Genomic DNA, 18,037 nt, shown 5'->3' on the forward strand with positions numbered 1-18,037 from the left:
GATCTCTTATACTAGCTGTCCTTTTTTATAATACCTTTTACAAATTTAATCAATGCATTTTAATATACAATATAGTTTAAGTGCAATATACGATAAATATTCAAGCTTCATCTTAAACATGCTCTAGCCTTTAAATTGTTAAAACTGCAGTGCCCTTTCAATCTACTTACATAATGTCATAAAATATACATTTCAAGGTAAATGAAGTCAGCTACTTCAATTTAGTCCCTCAAACTGGTAGTAAATGAGAGGTTAACACTATGGTGCCAAACCCATTATTGAGTAAATTTAGCACCTTGGACAGCTCTGTAAAATCTTTATTGCTTTCCTGACCTGCTCGTCATGTTCTGTCTATGTGTTCAGTGGCTCTCAGCTCTGATTGAAAGGCAATATATTAGATCCCCAACACAAACATGCTCGGGGGCTGCTTCACTGTGAGCGTAATGACACGGAGGTGAGAACAATTTTCTGGTCACCGCAATCCAAGCACCTTGCAAGGTCTGCTGCTCTAACTCATAGAGGACTTCGGGGGCTCCTTTGTATGTGGAGCAGCTTCTGTTGTAATTTAGGCAGAGCTGCAAAAGGTTTAAGATGCATTCAGAAAACAAGAAGTTAATATCGTGAGCCTGTCTTTTGCAGCATTTTTGCTGTGTGTTTTTAAAGCTGGTTTGTGTCTATAAAAAGTACCATCAGCTCTGGAAAAGAAGATACCACTATTTGACACAGGAGGGTTTTTCTGTAGCATGTAGTTTGTATGATCTGAAAATTTCATAAAAAAGAAATGCTTTTCTTGTGTGAAAATATTGTTAGAGAAAGTATGAAACTCAAAGTTACAGACCCTGAAAATGTTGGAAAAAAAATAGAATCATTGACTAGCTAAGAAAATTGAATGCTACTTGTCAAGAATGTTTCAATAAACCATCATGACAATTAGTTTTATTTACATGCAATATGATATGGCATCAAAGAACTTTCAGGATTTAAGAACTGAAATATATTTGATATGAGGGGGAGCAGCTGTAAGATTCTATGTAATTACCTCATTTTTTAGCACGGTTTTCAATCTCTTTTTAGATGCACTCTAAGGTTTTTAGCTCAGCATTATATAAATAACTATGATTAGTCAGGTAGAGCAGAAATGACTATTTAAACTTTCTTTTTTTTAGTAATTTGGCATAATGACAGCTTAGGCTAACAATATACCAAAGCAGTTTGCGGCCTCTGTATCACATTCTAATTTTCCATCAGTGAAATATATACTGCAAACAGTTTCTACTGAAGTGAAATAAATCCTGGTTTTGCAAAGTCAAACACCTGTGCAGTAATTTTCTATCTAAAATCATGGAATGAAAAAGAGAACATTTTTTTCAGTAATGTCTCTGTTCTTCTCTAGTTTGTATCTTCAGTATGAGGCAGACAGGGCACTCAGTGTTGTGAGGAATGAGGATTGTTTGTGTCTGTCTGTCTGTGATTATACTGCTCACTGCTGTGGTCAAAAAAACAAGGAAAAAACCACCCCAAACCAACAATTGCAGCACAAAACCAACACCAATCTTCAAAATCAAGCAAACAAACAAAACCCACCAACAGAAAAAGGCTGTAGCAACTTAAACTCCTCAGAATCTGTTTTAAGTGTAGTGATTTAAAAATCCATCAATTATGTATTACATCTCCCTTCATATGTGGAAAATAATTTAAATGTGTGTTCTGAGACAGGGTGTGTGCAGCAGAAGGCAAGCCTAAATGTTTACTGGGAGAACAAAAATCCTCCATCTCATTTTTGAATTTAGGACATTATATATGTCATAAGTAGTTACTGCAGTATGACAACTATTTTATGTTATATTATAGAGAATTTAAAATTGAAAAAAATGCTAATATGCATCTAAAAGCTTGTCATTTGAAGAGTTGTTCAAGGATTTTTGAAGAGGTTATGGTGACAGCAAAATGAACGCAATTATATCTCTATTTTCTGATCAGACTCTACAGTATATGAAAATTGAGCATTACTGTTTCTTTTTGGTATAAAATATGGCTATTGTGTAAAATATTTTAAGTTTAAAAGTTTAACTTTGTAGAAAACTGCAAAATGCTTAGAACTGGTACTATTTTTGTAAGCTGCTTGCAGAAATATGCCATGGTGAATAGCGTCATGTTAGAATATTAGAGCAGTACTTAGGGGCTGGGAACTACAAAAATACATTGTTTTACTGAAAGGATGTTCCTGACCGGTTTGGATTGGGCATTTGGGAATCTGCTTTGAAAGATGCCATGAAATAATAAGGGGAAGAATTCTTCTGGGTTAATTCTGCAATGCTTTTTTATATTTTCTATCAGGATTATCATCAGGATGCTGTAAAATATAAGAACACAGGAAATGCTATTGTTACTTGAATACCAGTAGAAAATACCCTAAGAAATATAAAATTAAAATGAACAAATAAAAAAATGGAGGGGAAAAAAATGCCAAAAATGGAGAACTGAATCTCAGACTGTTTTAAAGTCTGCTGTCCATGCAAGGAATTTTTCCAGGAAACGCTGCATGGTCCTGGGTTGTTCTCTCACACACTGCATGTGTTTTCCTCCTGGGCATCATTCCATGCATGTGGATCCTGCCCTGACCCCTCGTACCAGGACACAAAGTGGAGAAGCCAAAGGGTTACATTACAGTAGCACAGGACTGATTGGGTATCTTCTGAATGTGGCCTGCTGGGTAAGGTCACAATTCCTGCAGCATGCAATTAAGAATAAAATAAACACATTGAAAGGATTCATAACATTCTCTGAATGACATTGATTGCAGTAATCTAGTAAATGACCTCAGGATTGTATTCTGCAATAAAGCCATGAGTGGTTTATACTGCAGATGGTAGAGACAATTGAGTGATGTATTTTATTTTGCAGCACCAATGAGTCTCACCTTTTGACTTGATTAAGCGTGTGTGTGAATAGGATGAACCAGTGATTTAACACCATTCAGGGGTTGCTGAGAGTTGTTACAATTAAGGTTTACCTGGTGGGAGGAAAAAAAGAAAAAAAAAAAAAAAACACTACAAAACATGGTGCACCTAATAGAGGAGAATATTTGTTTTCCCCACAAGGAGTTTATTGAACTCAGCAGAATGCTTCTGTTTTTATATTGACAGGAAGTAATACTTAAGAGGGCTGCTGATTTAGTAGAAGCACTCTATGGTATGCCACATAATAACCAGGTAAATGCATTCTACTTCAGCAATTCTATACCATGGCTATTTCTTAGATGTATAGAGAGATTAGGGGCTGAAGGGATATGATGCTACAGTGGGAGACAAGAATAAATGTACAGGGCGATGCCGTATCTGGAGTGGGGCTTGGTTTGCTTGTTTTCTATTTTAAAGGGTCTGAATTTAGTGTTTGTAAAAAATACCATGGAGGCATCTGCCCACTTTCACCAGATCCTCTATAATATGAGCAATGTTGTACATTATGTCTTGCCACCAGTGACTTTTCCCTCTTCCCCTTAAAGAGAGCTCTAGGGTGGAGCAAGTCCAGGCTCCAGCCCCATCCTGCCAGTTGGTCTTTTTATACAAAATGTGGCCACTGGGACTGGGACTTCCAGCTCTCACCATAAATGTCAGGATTTAACAGGAAGATGCTGTAAGCATGAGCTCTCTGTCAGTTAGCTGGTTTAGAAAGAAAAGCATCTCCTTTTAGCCTTTGGACAGGGAACTGTTTCATTTGAGTCGGTAAGAGAGGTTGGTCAGAGTCTCTTTGGTAACTCTTGCATGTTTTTTCCTTGCCCTGCAGGAGATAATCCTGAAGAGAGCTGCAGACATCGCTGAAGCGCTCTACAGCGTGCCCCGCAACCACAACCAGCTGCCCGCCCTCGCCAACACCTCCGTCCACGCGGGGATGATGGGGGTGAACTCCTTCAGTGGCCAGCTCGCTGTCAATGTCTCTGAAGCCTCCCAAGCCACCAACCAGGGTCAGCAGGAGCCTCATCTTCCTCTCTCTATGGATCTTTTCTGACAGAAGTCAGGGGGACGGGCAGGGCAGTGGCAAAGGGGTGGCTCAGCACTGGGAGCAGGGCTGGGCAGCCCATCCCAGACCCTTGGAATGACACAGGATGGGGCTGCCCCAACTCAGGAAAAGCATTTCTGCATGTGTCTAAATCTAAATAGCTTTTCATTCTGCCCTGTGTAACACTTGTATTTGTGTTTAAATCCCACTAATTTTAATCAGCTTCAGCATGTACTTAACGTTAAGTACATGCTTATGTATTTTCCTGACAATGGATGATCTCTCAGTCTGGGCCTTGTGTGGCACTTCTTTATAACATGAAGTTATCCCTTGAATGTTTATCTATTTAATTTGGGTTTGTTTTGCAAGAAATAGAGTATTGGAACTCTGTTTTTTTTCAGTTTGAGACTTTCATAAATTTTACAACTAGCAAAGAATACAAATATTTAAAAAGACATTTTCAGAGTTTTTCCAATTTTTAAAATAAAGTGGTTTTCACTTTCTATAAAAGCAGTATTTGTTTAAAATAAGAGTTAAAAATAAAAAATAGGTGAAGATCATTTTTGTAGACGCCCTTTGCATTTTGCCCTCTCCTTTGCTCAGCTCTATATATTATCCAACTTAAAAATACATTTGAATGAGAAAGTGTTAGGATGAGGCTGTTTTTAGATGAGCAGAAACAAAAATTTTTGCATTACAATAAAAAAATACAAAATTCTTTTAGATTGAAATATTTTATGCTGTGCATTAGGAAGAAAAATCTGCAATTTTTCTTCAAGGAATGGAGATGCATATTTTGTATTTCTGTGGCTTCTAGAAACAAATCTTTCCTTTGGAACATTTGGATATGAGTTTCCTAAAATGTCATTTCCAGAATTAGGTAGAGATTCAAATTTTAACTTGCTGTCAAATTTGATGCTCATTTCCCACCAACATAATGATGAGACCAAAGCAAAAAGACAGAGGATATCCCACAAGCTGGAGAAATGCACTTCATTTCCTGAAGTGTGCAGTGAGCATTTGAGGTGTGTTAAGTGCCAGTGACATCAGAAAAGAGTTAACAACAGTCACGTGCTTTTAACACACCTTGAGTGGGTCTGGACTCCTCACTCTGAGAATCTAGGTCATGTTTACTCCATTTCCTACAAGCAGCCCTTTCAGAGCAAGTGTTCCTCTAACACCCGAGCTGATCTTTGCTCCAGGGCATCCCTGGCTTGCCGGGGGAGCTCTGCAGGCTCCAGCCTCCCTCCTCCAGCAGCGACCTGGGCAGGGAGGAGTCCTGGGTACCTGGTGGAGCTGGGGGTCAGTCCTGCCCCTCTCTGCACTCCCTGGCTGGACTGAGCTCCCCCTTGGTTTGTGTAGGAAGCTGTTGTGGGGCTAATTCCAATTTCTGCCTCTGTTCCCTCCCCACACAAGGTTTCACTCGCAACTCCAGCAGTGTGTCACCTCATGGCTACGTGCCAAGCACCACCCCGCAGCAGACAAACTACAACTCTGTCACAACAAGCATGAATGGCTATGGGAATGCTGGAATGTCAAATTTAGGCGGTTCTCCAACCTTCCTGAATGGATCTGCTGCCAATTCTCCCTATGCCAGTGAGTATTTGATGTCTTTTCTGTATTTTGCACATTTTCATTAGGAGGCAGTAGATTTTCTCTGATGCTCAATATTTATTTTCTATTTTGAGCACTTGAAATAGGACTTGGTCTTTTCTCTCAAAGGCACTGATCTTGGATGTGCTTTAAAGACCTTAGTGTTGCCAGAAATTCTCCTCTCTGCTTTCACAAAACTCTTATTAATTATTATTATTATTATTTATTTGGGAGCCTTAAAAGAGCTTACAAAGAGTACTCTCGTTATTTAGTCTGATAGTTTCATAACATACCTTATACTCTAACAAGAAACACTGTCCTCAACTTCTGAGCAAATATGTTTATAACCTTTATAAAAGTTATGAATTACTACTGGGCCTTGGCTTGATTGCTTATATTCCACTTGCTTTTTAAGTAATGTTACTTTGACTTCACTGAGTCAGTAAAATGTGACAAAGGCTCTTAGATTTTGTGTTTTATTGTCAGTACAGTGAATGCCACAAAAATGTGAGTCATACAAATCATACATCCCATGGTGTGAAGAGCTTATTGTCTACAGTCCCAGTCACGGAAATATTCATGTGCAGGACTGACTTTCTGCATTTTGATATTAAAGGTTTAGTAAGCTGTTTAAATATAAATACATTTCTATTGGTAAAGTGAACCCCTTCTGCAGCTGAGCTCAGTAGTCCCTGGTCACATGAGAAATTGGATGAGCAGAACCTGCCCAGTTCCTTTGACATTGCTCACGAGGCACAAAGGATTCCACTGACATCTGTAGGAAGCTGACAGCAGAATCAGGATGGAAGGTCTGGATGTACAAACAGATTGATAGGCTGGGACTGTAGCATGGACAGACAAACTGACTGCTGAAGGTGCCAAGGTTTACACAGCAAATCTGAAGTTAATGGTGTAACACAGCAATGAATTATTTTGATCTGCATTAGAATAAAAAAGGGGATAGGAACTCTGAATAAAATAATTAACTCCAAGGCTTCTTCTCTGCTGCAAATTTAGAACAAATTATTTACCCACATAACTAGTACTTATAAGCTGGGAATTGCTAACCAGTGATTATTTTTGTACTCTAATAATAATGTAACATGTAATGTTACAAAGTACCTTACTTATTAAGTTGGATTTACTGTCACAGAATCTGCACACTCTGAATTCATAATATAACATGATTGATGAGACATCTCCTTTTGGAAGCAGATGCCAGTAATGCATTTAAAATACTGTGGCAGTGTATTATTTCATATTTATGAACGGAGTCCTCTTTAGAATAGCACTTCTCTTCCTAGCCCTGGTTCTCTATTCTATTTATATTTTGGGAGGTTTTCTTGGTTGATCTGTCATTCTGCTAATGTCTAATCCATTGAATCAGAAAATGCTTCAATCATGACCTGAAAATTAAAAGGTGGCATTCTTAATTAAATCAATAAACTAATTGCTGTATAGTAGCAATTCAATTTAGGTGCTTTGATTGCTCTCCCTTAGCAAGTACTTCCAGACACAGAGTGACTTCAGACTAAGATTGTATCTGTCAGACTGTGAAACTTTGAACATTTAATTTCCATTAATTGATTTCCTCAGTGTTAACAAATATGATATCAGATTCTCAAATAAGAACTTAAATAGGGTGATTTTTATCTACATAAATGCAAATAAAATAATAATTCAAAGCTCAGATGATCAGAATTTTACTCTATAATATATAATTATTCACAGCCCACTTGTGTATCTAAACGGTTTCTACAGGAAACAGGACAAAGAATGGAAATATGGGATGACACTTTTAGTCTTTTTTTTGTTGTTGTTATTGGATAAGAGGGGAATCCAGCAGTGCCTTCTGAACATTAAAGTAGTTAGCTTTATTTTCATGAAAAGAAATTTGTTTAAAAGCTTGATGGTAATTACACGAACCAAAAATATTTGTTGTATTTATAGTAAAATAATGGTTTAAGGATATCTGTGTTTAAAGACCGAACTTCCCACATAGCACATTTGCATTTTGAACACTCAGTTCAGCCCTAAAAATATCGAGAGCATCCAGGAATGAGAATTCTCTTATTTCTGCAGCCTGTTATTATTGAGTACTAAGGAATTCTTTTTTGGGGTCTTCCTTCCCTCCAGTTGTGCCATCAAGTCCGACGATGGCCTCCTCCACTAGCCTCCCCTCCAACTGTAGCAGCTCCTCTGGGATTTTCTCCTTCTCACCAGCCAACATGGTCTCAGCGGTGAAACAGAAGAGCGCGTTCGCGCCTGTCGTGAGACCCCAGACCTCCCCCCCTCCCACCTGCACCAGCACCAATGGCAATAGCCTGCAAGGTAGGTGGAACCCAGGCTGCACCCAGGCTGCACAGGAGGTGGCTGCTCCAGCTGTGAGCTGCTGGTGCCTCCCAGCTGCCCCAGGGGAGTGAAGGCAATGGGGGATCCCCGTGGGCTCTGTCCTAAAGCTTCCTCCTGTACAGAGTAACTGACTCCACCCCCAGCCCACCTTGTAGCCTGCAGGTGTTTGGCAACCACCCCATCTCTAACCCAGCTAATGCTGCTGAATTGAGAGGCTGTGTCTTCTAAAGCACGGACCTACTGTTTTGATAAACACAAGTAATATTTCAGCTTACTAATACCATCCTTTTTCTTTCTTTCCTCTCTTATTCCCTGTTGTCGTCCTTTATCAGACCAGTCTTTTGTGGACTCTAGCAAGTACTCCACTGCAGGGTCTCTCCAGGGGCTGGCCTTCTCCTGAAGTACGTCACTCAATCTTCCCTTCCTTTTTGTCCTTTGTCAAAGTACACTTGTGCAGAAATCCTACTGAGAGCAAATAGAGCATTACAGAGCTTGGCACAAACCTTCCCTTTCATAAATGGGAGATGCATTACAAACTAACAGCAGCGTTTTCCACTTTAACTCACACGAGGGCAAACATTAGTTTCCACTGATTAATGCACTCCTGTGCCAATTAATTCCAGAAAAGGCACAGGGCCTTTTGGGAAGCCTATTGAACTGTTGGTATCAAGGGGCTGCTCCTTTTCTGCATCCCTTCCCCTCTCATTGCAACTTCTCCAGCATTAGTGTCTAAATCCATTTGAAGGGCTGCTGCAGGCAAGGCAGTGACAGACAAAATCTTGCCAAACTGAGGGTGCTGCAAGCCCAGCACTGCCCATCTCATTGTTTGGCTGAGTCTGTTTTACAACACTGTGCCTGAACCTCCCCGTGTGGTTCCCTCACTGCACAGCCCTGTGCTGAGGGAGGCATTTTCATGCTTGCTTAGGTCCAGGGGCTTCCTTAAGCAGATGCAGCCAGCTGCCTCCAGCTGCCAGAGGTGGGAAATATTCCATGGTGAGCATTGTGCTTCCTCCAGACCTGAGATTTGCTTCCTTTCCATGAGCCTGTGCAAATTATCCAAAGGGCATCGAGTGGGGAATAAATCCATCCTTTTTTAAGCCAGGTTGAGAAGGAGGTGTGCAGAGCAGGATGGTTGCACAAACTCCACATGTCACTCAGCCTCTGGAAAGAGGAACAGTGGGCTTGAAGACAAAATGCTGATAGCACCATTAGCAGCCAAAAAAAAAAAAAAATCTATATGCAAGCAGAATGGAAGGAATTCATTCATAAAAGCTTGGATCTATTGTGCCTGAAGGAAAGCATTGTCCTCAGTTCATGTTACACTGGTGAACTGGGAGGAGGAATCCTTCAAGGTGCACACACACACAGAGAAAAACTGTGCAGAAACTGTAAATTTACCAAGAACTAATAAGGAAAGCTTGGGTACCTTCAGTTAGGACTTCGTTAGAAATACAAACTGTGTCAGGAATAAGACAAAATGAAATTTTCAGGTAAACTACAGCATTTAGGAGATTTGTTTTTGGACATTTAAAAGAATTGGCAGTGCTGACATGCTTCAAGTTTTAAAAGAAACAGCTAATAATATTTTCTATCTGAAATAAAAAAACTTCAAAAGCTTTTTTTTTTTTAAGTTCTTTTTTTTAAACATGTTTCTTTTCCTCTCTTCACCTTGTCCCATCTTGTGGTGGATGCAGAGAAAAAAACAAGTAACAGGAGAAAGCTTTTTCAGGCACTGTTTCTCCTTTCACAAGACACAGAATTTCAGATTCCATGTACTCAGTTATGAAAAGCAATTATGGAAGGAGCCAAGAGCACTGGGCACAACTGGAGCTGTCTGATTGCCTCCTCATCATGTCACCTCCACACCTGCAATGCCCAGAAACCACACAGATCTGAGCATTTCCCCTAATTTTTGTTTAGCAATTCAGTTTCCATAATGGGAATGAGGCACCAAGAGATGGTTCATTTCTAGGTCATCACTGAACTTCTTGGTGAGTTAAAGACACACAGCCTTTGGTCCTGTGCCTCCTGACACCACCTGAGGCTTCTAATAATCACTCAGAGAGGCACTGCCTGTTGTGCCTTAATGCTTAAATAAACAACCATGTATAAGGAGGCTGTCTTATCTCTCTTGGGCTTCTGGATACATCAGAAAGCAATCAAGCTTTCCTTATGTAGCTTAGATATCAGCAGAACTCACTAAAACAGCAGCCAGGCTTATCTGCTGTTCTCTTTGCCATGCAATTTTGTAAAACCCCAAATACATTATTTCTGTAATTTGCTGGCAGCAAATACAAATTAGTATATGATAGAAGAAATAAAGGCCATTGGTGGGAGCTTTTCTACTCTCTTCCCTCCCTTTTTGGAGCTGGTGTGATCTCATACCTACACTGTTTCCCACTGATATCTCTGTTTTCAGGATCAATAACAGGCTACAGCTGGGAAAATTTGCATGACTAGATGTAGCACTTATGGAATAAAAGTGGAGTGATCTAAATGAAGACTTGGAAAGAATGGAAATATCAAAGCTTTTAGGCAGAAGAGATATCATTTGCCTTGTAATTTAATTCAGAATTTCAGAGCTCTTCAAAAACAATGATGCTTTGAAAAAAGGAGCTAAGATCTGCCTCTGTGCCATTTGTTTCCAACAGCAAAAGGCTGATCTGTAACCATAGGGAAATGTCTAAATCACAAAGAGAGGAATTGCAATTATCTCACCTTTTTTGGGCTCCTACCCAGGGTAGACAGCTGTCCTGTCCCAAGAGACACAATTCTTGACTAATTGTTGGTGAAATTGATTTGCTTCTGATGAATCTTTCAGATTGAGTGTTGGAATAGTATCATGACATTTTCTGAAGAAAAGATTCTTTTTCTAAAGGAAAGGAGCACCTTGTCCTAGAGTCCTCTATGCCTCTCACCTAAGTGTCTTCCTCTAGGACTTTAAGCAACTTAACTCACCTTTCTATCCTTTTCATCCTCACTTTTAGCTCCTTGAAGAACCCTCCTGAGGGGGGACACAATCAGTACAGTGATTCCACACGATAAATCCCAATGATTGAAAAGCTGTTGCTCTGTGCCACCTCTGAGGGTGGCCTGTTGCAAACATGTTGGATGTGTTTTGCATTCTCTCCTTCTCCCCTCATTTTATTTCATTTAATCAGTGCAGTTTACTCGAGCTGTTCTCCCCTTGCTGATTAGACTTGTAATTCTTGCACATATGGTGGTGTTTGTGGAGAAAACATTTCCCTCCTCTCCCCCTCCAACCCCAAATCTGTGACTCTTTTACTTTGGCTCTGTTCTTATCAAATAATTGCAGCTGTAATTAAAGCACAATGAATCAGCACCAGTCACGGGGTTGAGTCCTTCCTTAAGAAATTACATGTCCAGATGTCTGGAATGGCAGGCAGCATTTAAATCATGTGCCTGGAAAGTGCTGCCAACCTGAAGGAGAATCTGTTTTCTGCCTTTTGCAAATAACTGTACAACTGGCATTTTAGAGACACATTGTTTTTACAGTTCCCATCATAAACTTCCATGGCTCCCCCCTGTAATGATGTCCTGCTCACTGTGTGTCACTGGGACACTTGGGATGTTTGATCTGAGCCCCCAAATAATGGAGAGAGATTGAGCTGGAGGTCAACTTTTGTGCAAAACTGTCCTTGTTGAATTTTCATAAATGTCTGTCTGCTAAGAGAGGTGGTGGTTTCATAGAAAATGAGGTAGGAAGCATAATAAAGAAATGCTGATGATTCAGCTTAGCCAGCAAAAGAGGAAACATCCTGAATTAACATTCACCTATGACTCACCTGATGTAGTTGGTGGTGTCTGCTACAAGTGGAATAAGAAAGATGCTGGCCTGCTAACCCAGGAGTCAAGCATGTATTTCAATTTCAAAACTGGACTTGAGAGTTTAAGTCCTTTTCTGAGCTCCTGGAAATTTATCCCTGAGTCCCAGGGGTGAGCCCTGACCTTTGGGAGGACTGGCACAGGGGAATGACCCAGAGTGCCACTGAAGGGACAGCCCTGCAGGGCCATGCCAGGGAACTCAGCTGCTTTCCCTAATTTGGTGCAAATACCTGCTCTGCTTTTAAAAGTAACAGAATGTGTGGCAATGGCTGGGTCCAGTCAAAGCTTCCTCAGCATTTGGGGATTTCGAAACTAAAAGCAGAAAAATAAGTTGGGGTCTGATACTGATATGGAGGAAGGACACTTTTTCTACAAGAAATTCAGTAATTTCAGCAAAGTCTCTTGCAATTTGAATCATTTTCCAGTCAAAAGAAAACTTCTCATGATTTTCATGTACACAGTTGTCTCTTATGAGTGATATATATAAATTTAACTCAAAGTACATCTGGCTGCATTGCTGGTAAATGTTTAAAGTTCTGAGAATTTTAAAAGTTGCTTAATAATGCAGAAAATTAACTTTTCCCCCTTCTCTCTCTCTCCCTCTCTCTCCCCCCTCCCTTTCCTTCCAACAGCTATATCTGGCATGATTGTTCCCCCCATGTGAAAGAATTGCCTTGAAGAATTTTATTAATGAAGAGGTTGAATTCTGCTTCAGAGAGAATCTGATACAAGTCCCAGAGTGGAACTTTTTACTCAGGCCTTTTTAAAAATAAAAAAAGAAATAAAGAAGGATCTTACAATAACTGCAGATTTTTAAACAAAACAAAAATCACCATCCTTGCAAATACTGAAATTAACAATCCACAATTGCAAGGTGTTGATTCGAGTTGTCCATCCCAAATACCTGGGAGATATATTTATTGTATGTTGATTAAAAAAAAAAATCCACTTTTTTTTTTTTTCTTTTTTTTTTGTTGGGGGGTGGGGCCTTCCTTTTATTTCCTTCTGGTTTCTTGTGGTTTTTTTTTTTTTTAAGGCTTGATTTAACTCAACACCATTTGTCTTTTATAAATCATACAATTACACAAGGGACACTAGAGATGGAACTCCACATTTTTAATTTATGAATTTTATTTTTTTTTAAAGCTGTGTAAAGAAGAATAAAGTGGTGTCATTTACATACAAGCCTGTATGGGACAGAATAGAAGTGCCAGTTAGTTTTTCATAGAAGAATTATGGCCATTTAATTAAGGGTCGGCTCATATATGTTGCTTATCCAGTGGTGACTTGCTGATATGAAGCATTTTTAAAGTTCTGATTAAACAGATATCACTCCCTAAAAAGCTGATATTTTTGGATTATGAAGGTGGGGTGAGGGGTGGGATTAATAACCTCTGTCTTTAATACCAGGCTGGAAAATTGTGTAAATCACACAACAGGAAAAGTTCATCCCAGAACACCAGGTTGGAAGGGGACCTTAAAGTCCAACTTTTCTTGGCAAAAAGCTGGTGGAAGGGAAGGGAAGGGTGGAAATATAAAAACTGTTTCCTCTGGAAGTGCAGACCCAGTGCCTGCAGATGCAATGCCAGACCTGCTGCCGGAGGTGAGCAGGGACCCCTCTCTTTTGGGGTGAAATCTCAGAGCCTCCGAACGCTCCCTTCCCCAGGCACAGCCTCCCCTGGGCCCTGCCCTGTGGCACAGCCTGCGGGTGCCAGCCTGGCCCCTCTCCCCCTGCCCTGCTGGGCCTGCTGGGGCAGGAGGGGCTCAGCCTCGGGGGGTTTCCCCCTCCCACCCCAAACCTCTCCTGGCCCCTCTCCACTGGCGCCGTTCCTGTATCAGCCGACCCTCCCGGTTCGTTCCGCGCTCTCTCCAGGACAGGGATCTGCTTTTGAGTACTGAAACACGACTTTGGGCTGGGGCTTTCCAATCAAACCATAGCTTCTGTTTTACCACAAACAATTTTGCTATCATTATCTGGGAAGTGTTCTTAAAAATAATTAGTCAAAGAGGCAGCAAAGCTCTGAAGATGCATTACCTGATATTTTTTCTTTGCTGTTGTGTTTTGTATGTAGTTATAAATACTGTAGATTTTTTGTGATTTTTTGCCAAAGTTGTTGTTCTATTTATACATTTTAATGTCTTAAGACAGTTTTTCAATATCACAAAAAAAAAAAAAAAAGAATTTTACTGCATATTTTGCAAAAAGAGCTCACTACCTTTAGCTTGCACATACTTGCAAATTAATTAAAATTAAAAAAAGCTTTTTGTTTCTGTTTTTTGTTTGTTTGTTTTACGGGGGATTTTGTAAAATATCCATATAAATAATGTATTTATCTTTGGAATTTGTACATTGCTTTTTGTCCCCTACAAGTTTATTTTATTGTGTATGTTTGCTATGTGAAAAGTGCTGATTTGTTTGGTCATTCACCGTTGTATTAGCTGTTTAAATGTGATTTTAATACATTTCATTTATAGGGTTGTTTTTTTTTAGTATTGTTTAAAACCATGCTTCCATTTTTTTTTAATTTCCACCCAAAAGCCATTGTCTATTTTTGTATTATTTGTAAGTTAAGAAGTTTTTTCCAATATATGGCAAAAAGTAGCATATTATTCTTGTAGCATTTAGTTATGTAGATTTAAAAAAAAATGTATCCTTTGCTTTTGAGGCTTAACAAAAACTAATGCTGTTTTACTCTATTAATATGCATGGGATTTCTCCTCTTTGGAGTGACGCATTTTTGTGCATTAAATATGGGGAGAAACTTCATAGAACTCAATGAAAATACTTTCTTTCTTAAGTCTGCTTGTATATTTCTCTGTCTTTCACATAAATATAAACCAGCAGATTGGATGCCTTAACAATGCAAATCATATTCATTTCACTTGTACATTGTACTGTGCACCAGAACTGTCAATCATCACTAACATTCTAAGAAAAAAAAAAAAGGAATTGAAAAGCACAAAAGAACTGTTTTGTTACCTTAAAACAATATAACTTTTTTCTAGTCGAGCAAGAAATCATTTACAACGATGCTGCAACTGTGCATGCTTCCTGTATGAATTTTGCAATGGTTTTCACTAGAATGTCACAGTGTGATCTTTGGGGGGAAGGGAAAGAACAACAGGAATTTTTTTTTTTTTTCATGGTGAGAAAATAAAAGAAGAGAAAACTGGAAAAGATGTGAGAGACATCAGTTTATTGCTTCTCTGTATTCCAAGTGATTATTCAAATTCACATAATAAGCAACAGCATGACAATGTAATCAAATTTAAAGCCATATTTTGTCCAGTGACACCGTTGATTACTCTTGTAGAGCTCCACTCAGTCCTTGCAGTTCTGACACCACTTTAGCCACATTTGTAGTGTCTACTCCAGTGTCCAAAGAGCCTTTGACAATGTGCATAATTCCATTCTTTTGCAGCTATTTATCGTGATCCGATGAATGGGAATTTGTCTAAAATCTCCCTGCACCACCCTTTGTCTTTTACAAAGTAAAAGATGCAGCTGTTTACAGAATATGGCTTTAAGTGGAAACATTCAGATTTCAGTTTTAACAAGGTGAAGCTTCACAATGACTGGATTGCATAAAGTAATGCCTATTTCCTCACAGTTGTACTAGGATGCAGCTAAAATGAAGTCATCTCTGAAACTACTAACCTTTCACCTTCTTATCTAAATCTTTTTGAATAGACACACACACTGTACAGTTCTATTGTTAGAGAAACTAACTACTGTAGAGATTGTTATAATTTTTTTGCAGAAATTCAAGCTGTAAAAACTTTTCAACTTTCACAATATTTAATTAAAGTTACTTCCTGTCTGTGAATACAGCTCCTAGTTGTGTGTTTATTTTTCTGCCTCTGCTAGTCAGTAGATGAGACAAAAAAGAATATAGAAGCCAGAGGCTACTGAATCGTCTTCCTGAAATTAAGGAGAGACAGGAATTCATGGAATTACACAGTGAAACGTGGTGAATGCTGGTGCACTGAAATGCCTTTCCCTCTGTCTCTAATGGGTTTCAAAGGATCCTCACTCAGAATGCTGAATGTTCATCCTGTTAATCTCATTCTTTCCATTGTTCCACAGTATTGTTTGCCAGTAGGACCAACGTATTTTTTCTAGTGGATTTCAGGGGCACATTTAGCTTCAGGTGCTCAGTTGCAAGAGCTGTCTCTCCCTAAACACAGTGATCATGGAGCACCAAGCACACCCTACCCTGTGCCAGAGACCCAGGGAGTTGGGGTTTTTATCTGGGGATTATTTCAGTCAATGGCAGCACGTCCAGGTGTCCAGTGACTGCTCAAGGCCAGCTCCAGGAGCTGCATCTGCCTCTGCTGAGCTTCTCGACCATGAAGGAGGCTCCTACAGAGGGTTTCCATTCTTCTACCCTTCCTAAATCCATCAGCTGCAAGATTGGTTCCAGGCATTCTGTTTCACCCTGTACCCCTCTGACAGAGGAACTTTACCTCTGGTATATGGAGGGCTCACATGCTGGCACTTAATTTCTCTGTCATACAAAGAAAGCACCAGACCTAATGCAAGGCTCCCAGGAAGGAATAGGAATGCTGGGTGTTTCAGTTTAAATTAAAATTTACTTTGAAAAAATAAAGGTGCTAAAACACAAGCAGCTGGAAGTGGCTTCTTGCAATGTGAAGTGTTGGGTATCTCTTAAATGTGAGCAGATCCACTCCAGGAGTTGTCAGAGAAAGGAGAGATGTTGGCAAAATCAGCCTCCAAATGTGTTTGTTCTGTCAGCACAAGAGATCTGTTTTTTCTGTCTGAGATAATTCTCCTGGTTCTCTTTCAAATGGTGTGAATATTGGCAGCTCCCACTGCAGCTGAGGGCTCTGTGAGTGCTCGGCTCTCTACAAAGATGTTGGGTCAGTGTATCTGAAAAGCAGCTGAGGGATTAAACTCAGGATGCAGGATAACCTGTAACAGGTTCAGCAGAACAAGAGCTCTGCTTCAGCCTTTTGGATCCAGAGACAATGGATTTGTTTGAAATTTAAATTGAGTCACATTTCACAAGAAAGGGGGGTTAGGATGGCAGGAGGGTGCTGAGCTGAGAGGCTGGGGATTCTGCTGGGCAGCCCCAGAGGTGTCTGACAGTCCAAAGTGAGCTCAGCTGGGGGACAGTGCTGTGATGGAGGTTCTGGTGCCAGAAGAAAAGCCTCTGAAGCCCAAAGGATGAGGACCTGGTGCAGGGTGCACATCCAGGTGTGACTGAGTGAGACCTGTGGTCCATGGTGGGTCCTGTGCCCAAAGGGAGGGGACAGTCATCTGTCACCACACAGGGAGATGTGACACTGGCTGTATAATGATGTGCCTCACTGCTACCCCCTGACCTAGTGGCTTCTTTCATTATTCAGCCACTCTAGAAGTCCTTTTGACTGAATGCTCTGCCTGGCTGTGGGATTGGCTGTAATTTTGTGTGAGCATCTCTCTATTTTTTCATTAAAGAAAGCTTGGCAAGACGAGATGCCCTCACTGTTACTTTCCTGGCCTTGTCTGTCTGTCTGCTCATTCCCCTCAGAGTCTCTCTAGACTCTTGCCACAGTCATGTTGTGTAATGATGTATGTAACTCTGCTTAGCACCACAGCCCCCGTATCTTCTGTCATGGCATGAGGCAGCTGAAGACACTTTAGATGTTGATTTCCTTGATTCCTGACAACATTCACTTGATTTCCTGAGCTCCTTCCTGTTTAGTGCCCCTTGCTCCCCAGTCCTCCCACAAATATTCACACTGTGCTGCTGTGCTGCAGAGGGGCTGCAGCCTCCCACTGGGGCCCTGGCCCCCAACTCTTGCTCCAGACTCCTTCAATTCCACAGGACAGAAGTTTTGGGAAGTGCTTCAGCAAAAACCACATTCCCCATCCACAGCAGAGTTACAGAAGCTTCACTGGCTTCTCCTTCTCCCTTCACAACCACCATTATCACTGCACTAATAAAATGTGCAGATCCCAACAGTGAATATTGAAAGCCCACTAAACACAATAAGGCCACATCTCAGAGGTGCTGAGCACCTGACACTGAGTTCCTTGAGACCCTTGGTCAGCTGGTCACTGCCTCCTTGTCCACCCACCTGTTGCACTCACACCCTCATGTCCTTTGCCACCTCCTGCCTGTCCCAGCACCATTGTCTCCATGAAATAATGACTATTTGGGCCCCATCTGACATCTCTGTTTCCTCTACTTCCCAGCAGGTGCTGGCTCTGCCATCCCTTTTCCCCAGCAGCTAATGCTGA

The 18,037-nt window shown here is 40.5% G+C and overlaps 1 protein-coding gene across 7 annotated transcripts in view; it reads left to right on the forward strand.

Annotated features, from left to right (window-relative positions):
- Positions 1-15,617, forward strand: part of EBF1 (EBF transcription factor 1) — a 269,031-nt gene extending 253,414 nt beyond the window's left edge. For 4 of the 7 annotated variants that reach the window (XM_059859778.1, XM_059859779.1, XM_059859780.1 and 1 more), the window contains exons 12-16: positions 3,147-3,212; positions 3,787-3,964; positions 5,416-5,595; positions 7,729-7,923; positions 12,423-15,617. In XM_059859778.1, the coding sequence (XP_059715761.1) occupies positions 3,147-3,212; positions 3,787-3,964; positions 5,416-5,595; positions 7,729-7,923; positions 12,423-12,454 (651 nt within the window). In that variant the 3' untranslated portion in view covers positions 12,455-15,617. Of the gene's footprint in view, positions 1-3,146; positions 3,213-3,786; positions 3,965-5,415; positions 5,596-7,728; positions 7,924-8,276; positions 8,516-12,422 lie in introns of those variants that run through there. The other 3 variants (XM_059859784.1, XM_059859782.1, XM_059859783.1) reach the window with 3 other exon arrangements.
- Positions 15,618-18,037: the final 2,420 nt, after the last annotated feature.

Source organism: Haemorhous mexicanus, chromosome 15 (assembly GCF_027477595.1).
Source record: "Haemorhous mexicanus isolate bHaeMex1 chromosome 15, bHaeMex1.pri, whole genome shotgun sequence".
NCBI lineage: Eukaryota > Metazoa > Chordata > Aves > Passeriformes > Fringillidae > Haemorhous > Haemorhous mexicanus.